This window comes from Eretmochelys imbricata, chromosome 2, assembly GCF_965152235.1.
Source record: "Eretmochelys imbricata isolate rEreImb1 chromosome 2, rEreImb1.hap1, whole genome shotgun sequence".
NCBI classification, from domain to species: domain Eukaryota; kingdom Metazoa; phylum Chordata; order Testudines; family Cheloniidae; genus Eretmochelys; species Eretmochelys imbricata.
The window spans coordinates 232,383,507-232,395,794 of NC_135573.1; the positions used below are offsets into that span (position 1 = coordinate 232,383,507).

General features: G+C 42.3%; 1 protein-coding gene across 6 annotated transcripts in view; it reads left to right on the forward strand.

Moving 5' to 3' along the window:
• The window catches only part of MLLT10 (MLLT10 histone lysine methyltransferase DOT1L cofactor), a 221,131-nt gene that overhangs the window by 69,494 nt on the left and 139,349 nt on the right, over window positions 1-12,288 (forward strand). For all 6 annotated transcript variants that reach the window (XM_077808198.1, XM_077808197.1, XM_077808199.1 and 3 more), the window contains one exon: window positions 1,522-1,625. In XM_077808198.1, coding sequence (XP_077664324.1) covers window positions 1,522-1,625 — 104 coding nt within the window. The remainder of the gene's footprint in view (window positions 1-1,521; window positions 1,626-12,288) is intronic.

A 12,288-nucleotide genomic window follows, 5' to 3' on the forward strand; every position in this document is an offset into this window, starting at 1 on the left:
TGAAGAGCTGGGCCCTCAGTCAGCAGCTGCCGCTCTCTTACAGTGCAGAAGTAAGGGTGACAATACTGAAACCCCCTAAAATAACTGTGCGACCCCCCCCCCCAATAATTCCCTTTTGGTCAGGACTCGCAATTTGAGATAATAATAATAGAGGCTAAAAGCACACAAAAGTACAGATTTCACAGGGGGAGACGAGATTTCGCAGTCCGTGAGGCAGTTTTCATGGCTGTGAATTTGGTAGGGCTCTAGCAGTAGGTTGCAACTATATTTAAAACATAGAACAGCAGAATCTCTCTTAATTTACACTTCAGTAATCAGCACACCCCAATATTTGAATTATACAAAAACAGTTGTTTCACATACTTCTCATGAAAGCTTTAATTAGGAGAAGCTATAGTGAAGTCCACTATAATTAAGCCTTCATTATTTTAGAAAATACATTGTAGCATGTGTACTAATATAGTTAGTATTTATAATTACAATTACAAACACACTTGTCAAATGAAATATATTTTGATGGATTATTTTTGTTCTTTTTGATTATTCACTTAATTGATAATTTGGAAAATTAAATAAATTGCTATAGGTCTCTCTAATTACTGTGCATTTGGTGAGATTCTCTAATGACATTTTTAGAAATCTGACAATCTGCTATAAATCTAACTTGTTCCTTGGCCTTTGAAATGAGTTTAGGATCCTGAATTAAACTCAATTTAAACAAGGTTCCAGCTAGACTAGTTTCTAACCAGGTGGTTATAAGGCTGTGCTGTTTTAGACTCATATTTAAATAAAAACTGTGTTGAATAGCATTACTAAACTTGGTTAAAGGCCTCTGAACCTCAAGTAGGCTTGGAGACATATTATGAGACTTCTGAAAATCTATTTCCACCTATTTGTATGTAAATATGCATTACATAAAATTATTAAGTTTAACTTTAAATAGGAAGCTCCTCTGGACATAAACTAGGCTGTCTGTCTTGTTTATACAGTATCTAGCATAATTAGACATTGATCCTGATTGGAATTTCTAAGTGCTACTACAATACTGCTACTAATAACTGTACTTATAAGCAAACATATGAGAGTAATTCAGTGATTTGAAGGAATGAACACGGGGTTGGGGAGTTAGGAAAACTTTGAGTTCTAATCACGTTACCATTGGCTGTTTGACCATTAGACAAGTTGTTTAAGTTCTCTGCCTCAGTATTCCCCATCTTTAAAATTGGAATAATACCGAATTAGGATAACGTAGAGGTGGTGTGTAGATTTAGTTAATTTAATGTTTGTACAGCACTTAGAAAAGGTAAAGTGCTATGCAAATCCTAAACAGTGTATGTAGCAATCTGCTTTAAAAAATTGTGATTAAGCTGTGTAAAGGAGTCCTCAAGTAAGCTTGACTACAAGATTGAGAAAATCAATTTGTCCTTGTAGCACATCATATAAAATGCCTCCTGTGAATAACACAAAAATAATTTGGGTACTTAGTATGATATGTGAATACTTTTTTTTTTTCTTGAATAGACATGCTATATTTGTGATGAACAAGGCAGAGAAAGCAAAGCAGCAACTGGTGCGTGCATGACATGTAACAAACATGGATGTCGACAAGCTTTTCATGTAACATGGTAAGTGTGTATTATTATGTAATCTGCCAGAAATCCTTTAAAACAAAACAAAACTGGAGAGCACAGTACCAAAATGAACAAACAGTTTATTCCTGGTATTTTTGAGGCACCTAATACTGTGGCATCTTAGTGAGAGGCCAGGCTTAATGCAGGATTTTTTTCTCATTGGAATGAGTGCCATTTTTTATGGATAAATATGGCAAATTTTATAGGGCAACATTACATGCCATAAACACATTTTAGTGGCCAGTGTCAACCAGTGTTTTCTAAGATGCTAGAAATAATGCAGTGCATCGATCTTTTTCGAACGATGGTCCTTATGTGTATTCCACTGTGGGTGTGCACATGCGCTCAACGAGAAGATCCTTGTTATCAGTGTCCATTAGTTTGTACCTGTATCCCTCTTTGCTTCTCATTCTCTGAACTGAGGGCATGAGGGGTGGTGGAGACTGACCACTTCTTCAGTTCCTTTCTGCTGCCTGGGGTCTGAGATGGAACCTCTTCAGTGTCTACAGAAGTTGCTACCTTCTTCTGCTTTAAACTGTAAATATTTGTAAATAGTTTTTAGATAATGTTTTTGTAGTTAATTAGTGTAATTATTAATAGCTAGAAAAGTTTTGATTCCCCCTCCTCTGCTCTGAGTACCAGCTTCTCTCATGGTGAGAGGGGCCCCTTTCATCCTCTTCCACTTACAAAGAGACTGATCACAGATGATTCCTTAATAGGGTGGCGAGCCCATCTGGATGAACATGTAACACATAATACATGGACTCCCCAAGAATCCCAATTGCACATAAATCTTCTGGAGTTACTATTCATTCAAACTCTGCAGGTCCAAATCATGTCGGAGAACCTCGCAACAGTGTTCTACATCGACGAACAGGATCTTCCCCTCAGCAGGCAGTTCTCCAGGGACCACGAATGGGAACTACATGATCTGAACATTTTGACAGTGGGGATCCCCCTCTTGTAATCTCTTTGCATTTTAGGAGAACAAACAGTGCCCAATCTACTGTTCTGGATGGCTCAAGGTCAGGGCTCCAAAGGAGATGAGTTTCTAGTTCTATGGTTAGGACAAATAACATGCCTTCCTACCCATTCCATTCTGACCTTGGGTCCTGAGAAAGATCAAGCAAGGAGGAGTGTTGGTGATCCTGATTGCTTTCAGGTGGCCCAGACATTTGTTTCCCAATATTCCCCAGATGTCAGCATGTCCATGCATCTGTATCCAACTGTTCCTGGCCCTATTACCCTAGTACAAATGCAAGATCAAGCATCCCAATCTGGCATCCCTCCACCTAACAGCCTGTCATATGTCATGAGGAACCTAGAAAGACATGCTTAGAAGTGGTTCAATCCATCCTGTACAACAGTAGGAAGGAGTCCACAAGAAAGTGCAACATGTTCTGTCATCTGCCACCACTGAGAACAGCCTAGCTCCATCCTCTTTGGAACCCCCCTTCAGGTAGTTGAAGACTGCTATCAAATCCCCGCATACTCGTCTCTTCTTCAGACTAAATAACCCCAGTTCCCTCAGCCTCTCTTGTAAGTCATGTGCCTCAGCCCCTTAATCATTTTCATTGCCTTCCGCTGGACTCTCTCCAGTTTGTCCCCATCCCTTCTGTAGCGTGGGGACCAAAACTGGTTGCAATACTCCAGGTGTGGCCTCACCAGTGCCGAATAGAGGGGAATGATCACGTCCCTCAATCTGCTGGCAATGCTCCTACTAATACAGCCCAATATGCCGTTGGCCTTCTTGGCAGCGAGGGCACACTGCTGACTCATATCCAGCTTCTCATCCACTGTAATCCCCATGTCCTTTTCTGCAGAACTGCTGCTTAGCCAGTTGGTCCCCAGCCTGTAGCGCATGGGATTCTTCCATTCAAAGTGCAGGACTCTGCACTTGTTGAAACTCAGCAGATTTCTTTTGGCCCAATCCTCCAATTTGTCTAGGTCACTCTGGACCTTATCCTTACCCTCCATTGTATCTGCCTCTCCCCCCAGTTTAGTGTCATCTGTGAACTTGCTGAGGGTGCAATTAATCCCATCATCCAGATCATTGATAAAGATGTTGAACAAAACTGGCCCCAGGACCGACCCCTGGGGCACTCTGCTTCATACTGACTGCCAACTAGACATGGAGCCGTTGATCACTACCCATTGAGCCCGACAATCTAGCCAGTTTTCTATCCCCCTTATAGTCCATTCATCCAATCCATACTTCTTTAACTTGCTGGCAAGAATACTGTGGGAGACTGTATCAAAAGCTTTGCTAAAGTCAAGATATATCACATCCACCACTTTCCCATAACCACAGAGCCAGTTATCGCATCATAGAAGGCAATCAGCTTGGTCAGGCATGACTTGCTCTTGGTGAATCCATGTTGACTGTTCCTGATCACCTTCCTCTCCTCAAAGTGCTTCAAAATGGATTCCATGAGGACCTGCTCCATGATTTTGCCGGGGACTGAAGTGAGACTGACCGGTCTGTAGTTTCCCGGGTTCTCTTTCTTCCCTTCTTAAAATATGGGCACTATATTTGCCTTTTTCCAATCATCCAGGACCTCCCCCGATCGCCACGAATTTTCAAAGATAATAGCCAGTGGATCTGGACCCATGGACTTGTGCACATTCAGCTTTTCGAAATAGTCCTTAACCTGTTCATCACTGAGGGCTGCTCACCTCCTCCCCATACTGTGTTTCCCAGTGCAGCAGTCTGGGAGCGGCCCTTGTCTGTGAAGACAGAGGCAAAAAAAAAACAAAACATTGAGTACTTCAACTTTTTCCACATCACTTGTCACTATGCTGCCTCCTCCATTCGGTAAGGGTGCCACACTTTCCCTGACCACCTTCTTGTTGCTAACATACCTGTAGAAACCCTTCTTGTTACCAGTCTTGTCCCAAAGACTATTCAAATGGATTTCAGGTTGCATCCTGCTCTGTTACAAGCTGACAGAGACCTCTTACCCCCGCATGGGGTCAGAGCCCTCTTGACTAGAGCACAGGCTGCATCACTAGCCTCACTCCAAGAGGTTGTTCTGGAAATCTGTAAAGCGGCACAATGTGTGATTCTGTTCAGACTTTCATGAGACGACATGCCCTGAGCATTATGCAGGCATCTACTGCTGACTCATCCTTTGGCAGAGGTGGTACAGCAGGGGTCCTTGCACCCTCCTTCTCAATGAATATGGCTTGTGAATCACTGCCAGTGCAGTACACATATAAGGCCCATCACTTGAAGAAGAAAGGTAGGTTATTTACCTTCCTGTAACTGTGATTCTTCAAGGTGTGTGATCCTTATCTGTATTCCATTACTCACTCTCCTTTCCCTCTGCAGTAGAGCCTTATACTAGGTTATTCATAGTAGAAGGGCACTGGAGAAAGAGTTGGTACGCACCACGCTTTATGCCCTTGGTTTGGAGCGTGAGGAGAGAAGAGTGGCTACAGGCATGAACCAACAGTCAGGGCTAGCAAATTTCTTCTGGTCTCAAGTGCATGGAGAATGTGTGCACCCCCACTGGAATAAAGATAGGGATCGTAGATCTCGAAGAGCCAGTTACTGGAAGGTGAGTAATCTTTCTTTTCCACTTCCAGTTTAGCTTGTTGAAACCTTTACTTTGAGCTGTCTCAACTATCAAAGGATAACCACTATATACAGTTTATTCAAAACCACAACAAATTATGAAAAATGTTTTGGAGTTTATATTGTGTCTATAAATATTAATTCAGGCTGCATCTATTCTGCTGTTGCATATTGTCTAGATGCAAATTCTCTGGTTTTATCCTCTTGCTTTAAGCAGCATAGCATTATGTTTCAGCAGTCGTCATTTGCTTGTGTGTGCCAGTCCACAGTGCAATTGCAATATATTGCCAAATCTGTGAAATGTTATTTAACTAGCCTAAAATGAATTACACTTTTTTTTCAGTCCAGTCAAGCTCATTTTTCATATGTATCTTAGTTTTCATAGTGAACAGTCAATTTCAAGTTTTCGTTGAGCAGGAAAATAATACTTAAGGCTTGCTCCTGAAAACATTTATATATGAATAACTTCAACCATGCATATAGTCCCATTAAGTCAATGGGATTACTTACATGCCTTCGGTTTCTCATGTGAATTAGTGTTTTCAGGACAAGGGCCTTAGTTATATTTTATACTTCCAGCTCCTTTAGCTTTCATTGTTCCTCTTCTCTCCCACCCCAAAAGCCCAATTTTTAAAATGAATGCCATGAAACAACATATTCTATGTAAAAAAAATGTGTTCATTGCCTTTCCTAATCCCGGTGCTTTTTGGTATTCCGTGATTAGATGTGTAAACAGATATTTGAAGTAGCATGATACTTAATCAAAGGGGCTGGAATTACGTTCTTGGTTAACTCCAGGTTCTGCTGGTTTTGGGGGACACACAACTTTTGTAAAATGGAGGGAATGTGAAATAATATGGGGAAAATAAAGAGATATAAAGCTACTGTTGTGATTTCTGGGCCAATAAAAAGGAGGTTTGAAAAGAAAAAAATGGGGTTTGTATAGCTTTGTTCCTTGAGTGCTTGCACATGTCCATTCCACTTCAGGTGTTTGCGCACCAGTGCACTGGAGCCGGAGAAGTTCTTTAGCTTAGTTAAATTAGTTTGTTTGTACCCTTTAAAAAGTTTCCTTTATACTCATTTTTGTTCGTTTTGTTTTTCTCAAGCTTTGGCTTGGTACGGGGCATGCTGAAATCCCTGGCTTTCAAATGCTGTTCTGGTTGTAAGTCCATGCTAGTCAGCAGGCCCACTCCAGCTGTTCAAAGCGCTTAGGGTAGTGTCACGTTAGGCATAAGTGCCCTATTTGCAGAGTGTTTAAGACCCAAATGAAGAATCTGAGGGAGGTCCAACTTCAACACATCTTAATGGAGCACTGTGTCCTCACTTGGTACTTACCCATTCAGTACATGAGGTTTTGGATTTAACTCCTTTCCAAAGTGTGATGCTTGACTCAGCGGCTTCCCTGTATTGAAGGGAGCAAGAGGGAAGACACCACTCTCTGTCCCTGGTACCATGTAAGCACCAGGAGAATTCTAGCACCTGTATTTCCTTTGGCCGGAAGTAGTCTTCCTCTTTGTGGGCTAAGTCTACTTGGGACTCTCATGGAAGGAAGTTGGGTACTGATGGTAGAGCAGTCACAGTGAGGTGGTACCATTGAAATGGATATCATTGCCAAGACCTTCAACAGCATTGACTTCCTCCTTAGTGTGTGGCAGAGAAGCTTGTGACAATCGGAGACCTTCTGTCTGTCAGTAGTCGACTTACCGCTGATGCAGGGTGAGACTGCAACTCCTACTATTCCAGGCATGCAGGTGCCAACTCCAGGATCTACCTTGATGCCTATATATACAGGCACTCTCAATATCGAACTTGTCATCAGCACTGTCTGGTTCTGGTGCATTGGAATTTTGGACTAAAGGCATGGTACCTTTCATAGGAAAGCCCTGTATTCTACAACTGGTACTGTCCACATTTCTTCAGTCCCGTCACTGGCTTCTCTGCCTGGTACTGCACCTCCTTGGCATTCTGATGCCAATTCATCATCTGACTTTGGAGTGGTTTCTACAGGTTGGATTTCTATTTCAGGTCATGAGGTTGACCTTGTTCTTCAGTACGTAGATCAAGATCTGAATACCATGATCCTTCCAGTAGCTGGTCAAGAGACAGATTGCTATGGGGCTGGGCTCCAGTACCTTATCAAATGCAGCAGTGGCTCTTTTGAAATCTCTGAGGACTTCCTACTGGTTTCAGGGATTCTTCTCCATGTCACCATGCTACGAGATCCCGACAGATATACAATTCCCAGTACTGATATCGGTACCCAGCAATCTGTGGAAGTTATTCAACTTGCTTCAGATCCTCTGATGCGGGAGGTCTCATTACCACCAGAGCAGATGGACACACTGATTCCTCTGCTCAATACTTCCTTCTGTTCTCTGGATGAGGCTATAGTGCCAGAGTTGTAATCTCCAGTTGCAGATGACTACAAAACCTATCAGGGTCTGTTGAAGAGGGTGGCCATTGCCCTGGGAGTGCAGGTTGAACTGGTCCCAGGATTACCCTCACAAGCTCGTGGACATTTTGTATTCCACAAGTCCTTGTAGAGCAGCTTCGCCTATTGTTGTGTCTATATTAGAGCCTTGGAAAATCCTTTAGCAGAATTCTGCTTTTCTGACTCTTACTACATCATGTGGTGGCAGTAATTGAAAAGGCCAGAAAAGGGCACTTTCAATCAACTCCCAAAGTTAAAGATGCAAAGAAATTAGACTTATTTGGGGGATAGGTTTATTCATGCTAAGGTTTACAGTTCAGGATTGTGACCCATTAGACTTTGTTGCCATATTATGATTATTCAGTGTGGGACTCTGCAAATGTACTGACAAGCTGCCAGATATGATGATGGAGTTCAAGTTCTTTGAAATGAATCTGGTTGCTTGTATATCTTTGTAGGCTGCACTAGATGAGGCCGATTGGGCTGCTTGTGTCATGGCAACAATGGTGATCATGTGTCATGCTTTCTGGCTTCAGTCATCAGGTTTACCTTCTGAAGTTTGGCGGATGATTGAGGACTTGTCCTTCAAGAGCTCCAGCTTTTTCTCTGAGAAAGACAGATGAAGCTCTGCATTCTCTTAAGGATTCAAGGGCGACCTTGAAATCCTTCAGCATTTACACTCCAGTCCCAAGAAGAAAGCAGTTCTATCCTCAGACCCAACAGAGGTACTCTTTCTACCTGACTAGACAGTCAGATCAATCCAGGAGATGATAAAGGTCTCGGAAAAAGAGACTATCTCCTTCACCTCCATCTTCTGCTACCTCAAACCATCAGACTTCTTTCAACCTGTCTACTTGATTCCATGACAGCAAATCACTCCATTTGATCTCACCTCCCTTTGGCAGCCACTTGTCCCACTTCCTAAGGTCTTGATCCCACATTAAAACCCACTTGTCTGTTATCAGCGTGATGGAACTGAGATATACCCTGCAATTCACTTCTGTTCCCCCATCCCTTTTCAGGGACCACTCTCACGAAACTGTAACTAGTCCAAGAGGTGCAGTCTCTATTGCAGTTGGGCCAGTAGAATAAGTGCCTCTTCAGCATCAGGGAAGGGGGTACTCTTCTGGCTATTTTCTCATTCGAAAATCCAAGGGAAGCTTAAGACCTACTTTAAACCTGCAAAATCTCAACAATTACATAAAGAAGATAAAGTTTTGTAATCCTAGCTTCTATTATCCCTTTCCTATCTCACAACAATTTGTTCTCTGCCCTTGACATAAAGGATGCATGTTTCCATATGACCTTACACCAGAGTCAGGAAGTTTCTAAGATTTGTTGTAGAAGCAGTTCATTATCAGTTCACGGTCTGCCTCTTTGGGCTGTCCTTAGGACCCCGAGTATTCACAACATGTGTGGCAGTGGTGGCAACACACATCAGGAAGGCCAGGATTTCACGTGTACCGGTATCTGGATGATTAGTTAGGCCAGGGTCAGTCCAGACAGCAAGTGGAGGGCAGTATTGAGAAGATGCCTTCCCTCTTAAATGTGTTGGGCCTGACAATCAACCATGAAAAGTCAGTTGTCCTCGTGGTAGAAAGAATTGAATTTATAGGGGTGGCTCTCAATTTGACATCAGCAAAGGCATACTTATCTCAGGCCAGGTTTCAAGCAATTTTTGACCTGTGCTCATAATTCAAGGTGTATTTCGGTATAACTGTAAGCAATTGCCTGAAACTTTTGCGCCATGTGGTAGCTTGCACATACATGACTCAGTATGCCATGCTTGACTTCTGGGTCATGCAAAGGTGGTTGAAGTCTGTCTACCATCCCTCTTGCAATCCACTGGATATGCTGACACATACCTGCAGCTATCTTGTCTTCCTGGGACTGGTGGATGTTCTTTGGCAATGTATGAATTGGAGTTCCCTTTGTTCCAACATTTCCCTCCATGACCTGAGTCACAGATGTGTCAGATAGGTATCCCTTTGCCAAGAAGCATTGAATCTCTGGTCCTCCTGCATCCAGAACAGCATTTATTTCAAGGCTTCTCACTTCCCCGGATCTGAGAACTGTTTAGCTGACCATTTCATCAGATCATTCAGCAGAGATCATGAATGGTTTCTCAGGCATGATTCACAAAGTGCATTTTCCAGATATGGAGAATGCCAGAAGTGAACCTGTTTGCCACAAAACTGAAGAGGAAGTGTCACCATTTCTGTTCAAGAGGAGATCTTAGTTCATGGTCCATGATGGATGCTTTTCTATTATCATGGCAGGGGAAGCTTCTCTATGCTTTTCCTCCCATACCTTTGGTACCCAGAGTACTGGGCAAACTCAGACAAGTTCATGCTGTTCTGATTTTTGATAGTGACAGCCTGGCCTCATCAGTTCTCGTTCTCTGACTGTGTGAAACTCTTCTACTTGAGGTGCCATAACTCTTCCACTTAATTTTGCAGGACAGCGACAAGGCTCTACATCCCAGCCCTCTCAGCCTACACCTGACTGCTTGGGTTCTCAGTAGCTATCTGCTTGAGAAGCAGTCTGTTTTGCTGTGTTATAGAATGTTCTTTTAAATAACAGGAAGTTCTGCACCAGTTTCACTTACTTCCTGGAATAGGATAGGTTTTCATTGTTTCCTCAGCAGAAGGATGTAAGCCCTTATTTTCAATTTATTTTGGATTGGGTACGCCATCTGAAAGGAACAGGTCTTTCAGTCAGTTCCATGAGAGTGCATTTAGTTGCCATTTCTGCATTCCAGCCTCACGTAGATAGGTGGAGAAGGGCAACCTCCCATTTGACTATTTGGTGCTGAAAGGGTTTGGATAGACTTCCCTCCTCTTAGAGATCCAGTATCATTTTAGGATTTAAATTTGGTTCTTTCGTTGTTCATGTGGGGTCCCTTTGAAACTATAACTACATATGCCATCTTTGCTCTCTTGATTAAGATAGCATTCTTAGTAGCTATTGCTTCAGCCAGGAGAGCTGTGAAGCTTCAGGCTTTTATGGATGACCCTCCTTATGCTGTCTTTGACAGAGACAAAGTGGGTTTGCATCCATACTCCAAATTTCTTACCCACGTGGCCTCCAATTTTTACATAAATCAGACTATATTCTTGCCAACCTTCTTTCTGAAACCCCACCCTCACAAAGATGAGGAGAAAGTTCATTCTTTGGCTGTCCTCAGAATGTTGGCATTTTATCTAGACAGGACTAAGGAGTTGCAATCATGCCCATAACTATTTGTGTCTGTTGCCGATAGAATGAAGAAGCCTTTTATCACTGAGGATATTTTACTGAATTTCCTCCTCCATTCAGTTGTGCTATTTTATTGCTAAAGTTCTACTATCCCAAAGAGTTTTAGCAGACTCTACAAGAGCTCAAGCTGCTTCAGCATCTTTCCTGAGTCATGTTCCCACTATTGACATTTTTAGGGATGCCACCAGGTCTTCTGTTCATATGTTCATCGCCCTTTATGCCATCTTCCATGCCTCTGGAGACAATGCTAAATTTGGGAGAGTAGTGCTATAGTCTTTGTTTCGATAGGCTCTGATACTTGTCCCCATTTGGGACTGTTTGTGAGTAACGTAAAGTGGAATGGACACGCAGTCGCTTGAAGAAGAAAAAACAGTTGCATACCTGCTTACTGTTCTTCAGGATGTGTTGCACATGTCTGTTGTATGCTCAACTGCCTCCTCTCTACATCGGAGTTTCATCAAATTTTGTCTTTCGGTGTGAAGGAACTGAAGGAGATGAGGATGGTTCTGCTCCTTTTACACTCTTGGCTGGCAGCATGAGAGTGCGGAGGTACCTCCCTGTGGTACCGTTATGTGGAAAAATAATTCTCCTGGCACTGTTGCACAGACACTTGAAGTGGAATGGACACATGCAACACATCTCAAACAACAATAGTTTCAGAACAGATATGTAACTTTTTTATCAAAAACTTGAACCAACCTGGAAGTATATTTGTGTCAAACTTAAATTAGTCAAACCTGATTAAAAGAGATACTGTCTTGAGTACTTTGGGGCGCACATTTGCTGAGGTTGTGTATGTTTAAAAAAAAAAAAAATCAAACTCGACTAAGTACCTAATATTAATAGAAAAGCTTTTGATTTTTTTTTTAATGTGATGAAAAGTGTGAAGTATTCGTTTGGATTTAAACATTTCCTTGCAGCATTTGCAACCAAAACATTGCATTATTGTGCTAATGAAAAAGAAACAGAAAATGAAACTAACTCTGTTTTCAGTGTCCAAATTGGCTGCTGTACAGAAAATAAATCAACAGTGCAAATGGTGAAAAGCAAATTTGGTTTTTATAACTTTGAGTAGTGTCCCTGAGGGTGCTCCACTATAGGGGTGCTCGCGTTCCTGCACTGTTGATCAGAGGACTTCAGTAGCAGTGTCTGTTAGGCCCATATATGTGCTCTCTCTCCTTGTGCCCCACCATGAGGCTAGCCAGCGCGTGGGGGCTAACCCCCCTCAGTGCCTTCTCAACCGCCTCTGGCTAGAGTCAGAGCTCTTTGCAGTCCCTTAAGATCATTACTTTTGCTTTATATTTCTATAGCTAAGTTAGTCTCCTAGTACTTACTTGTAAGTTGTAGTTTCCTTCATTTTTTTCAGTGAAAATAAAAAAGATTTTCTTTCC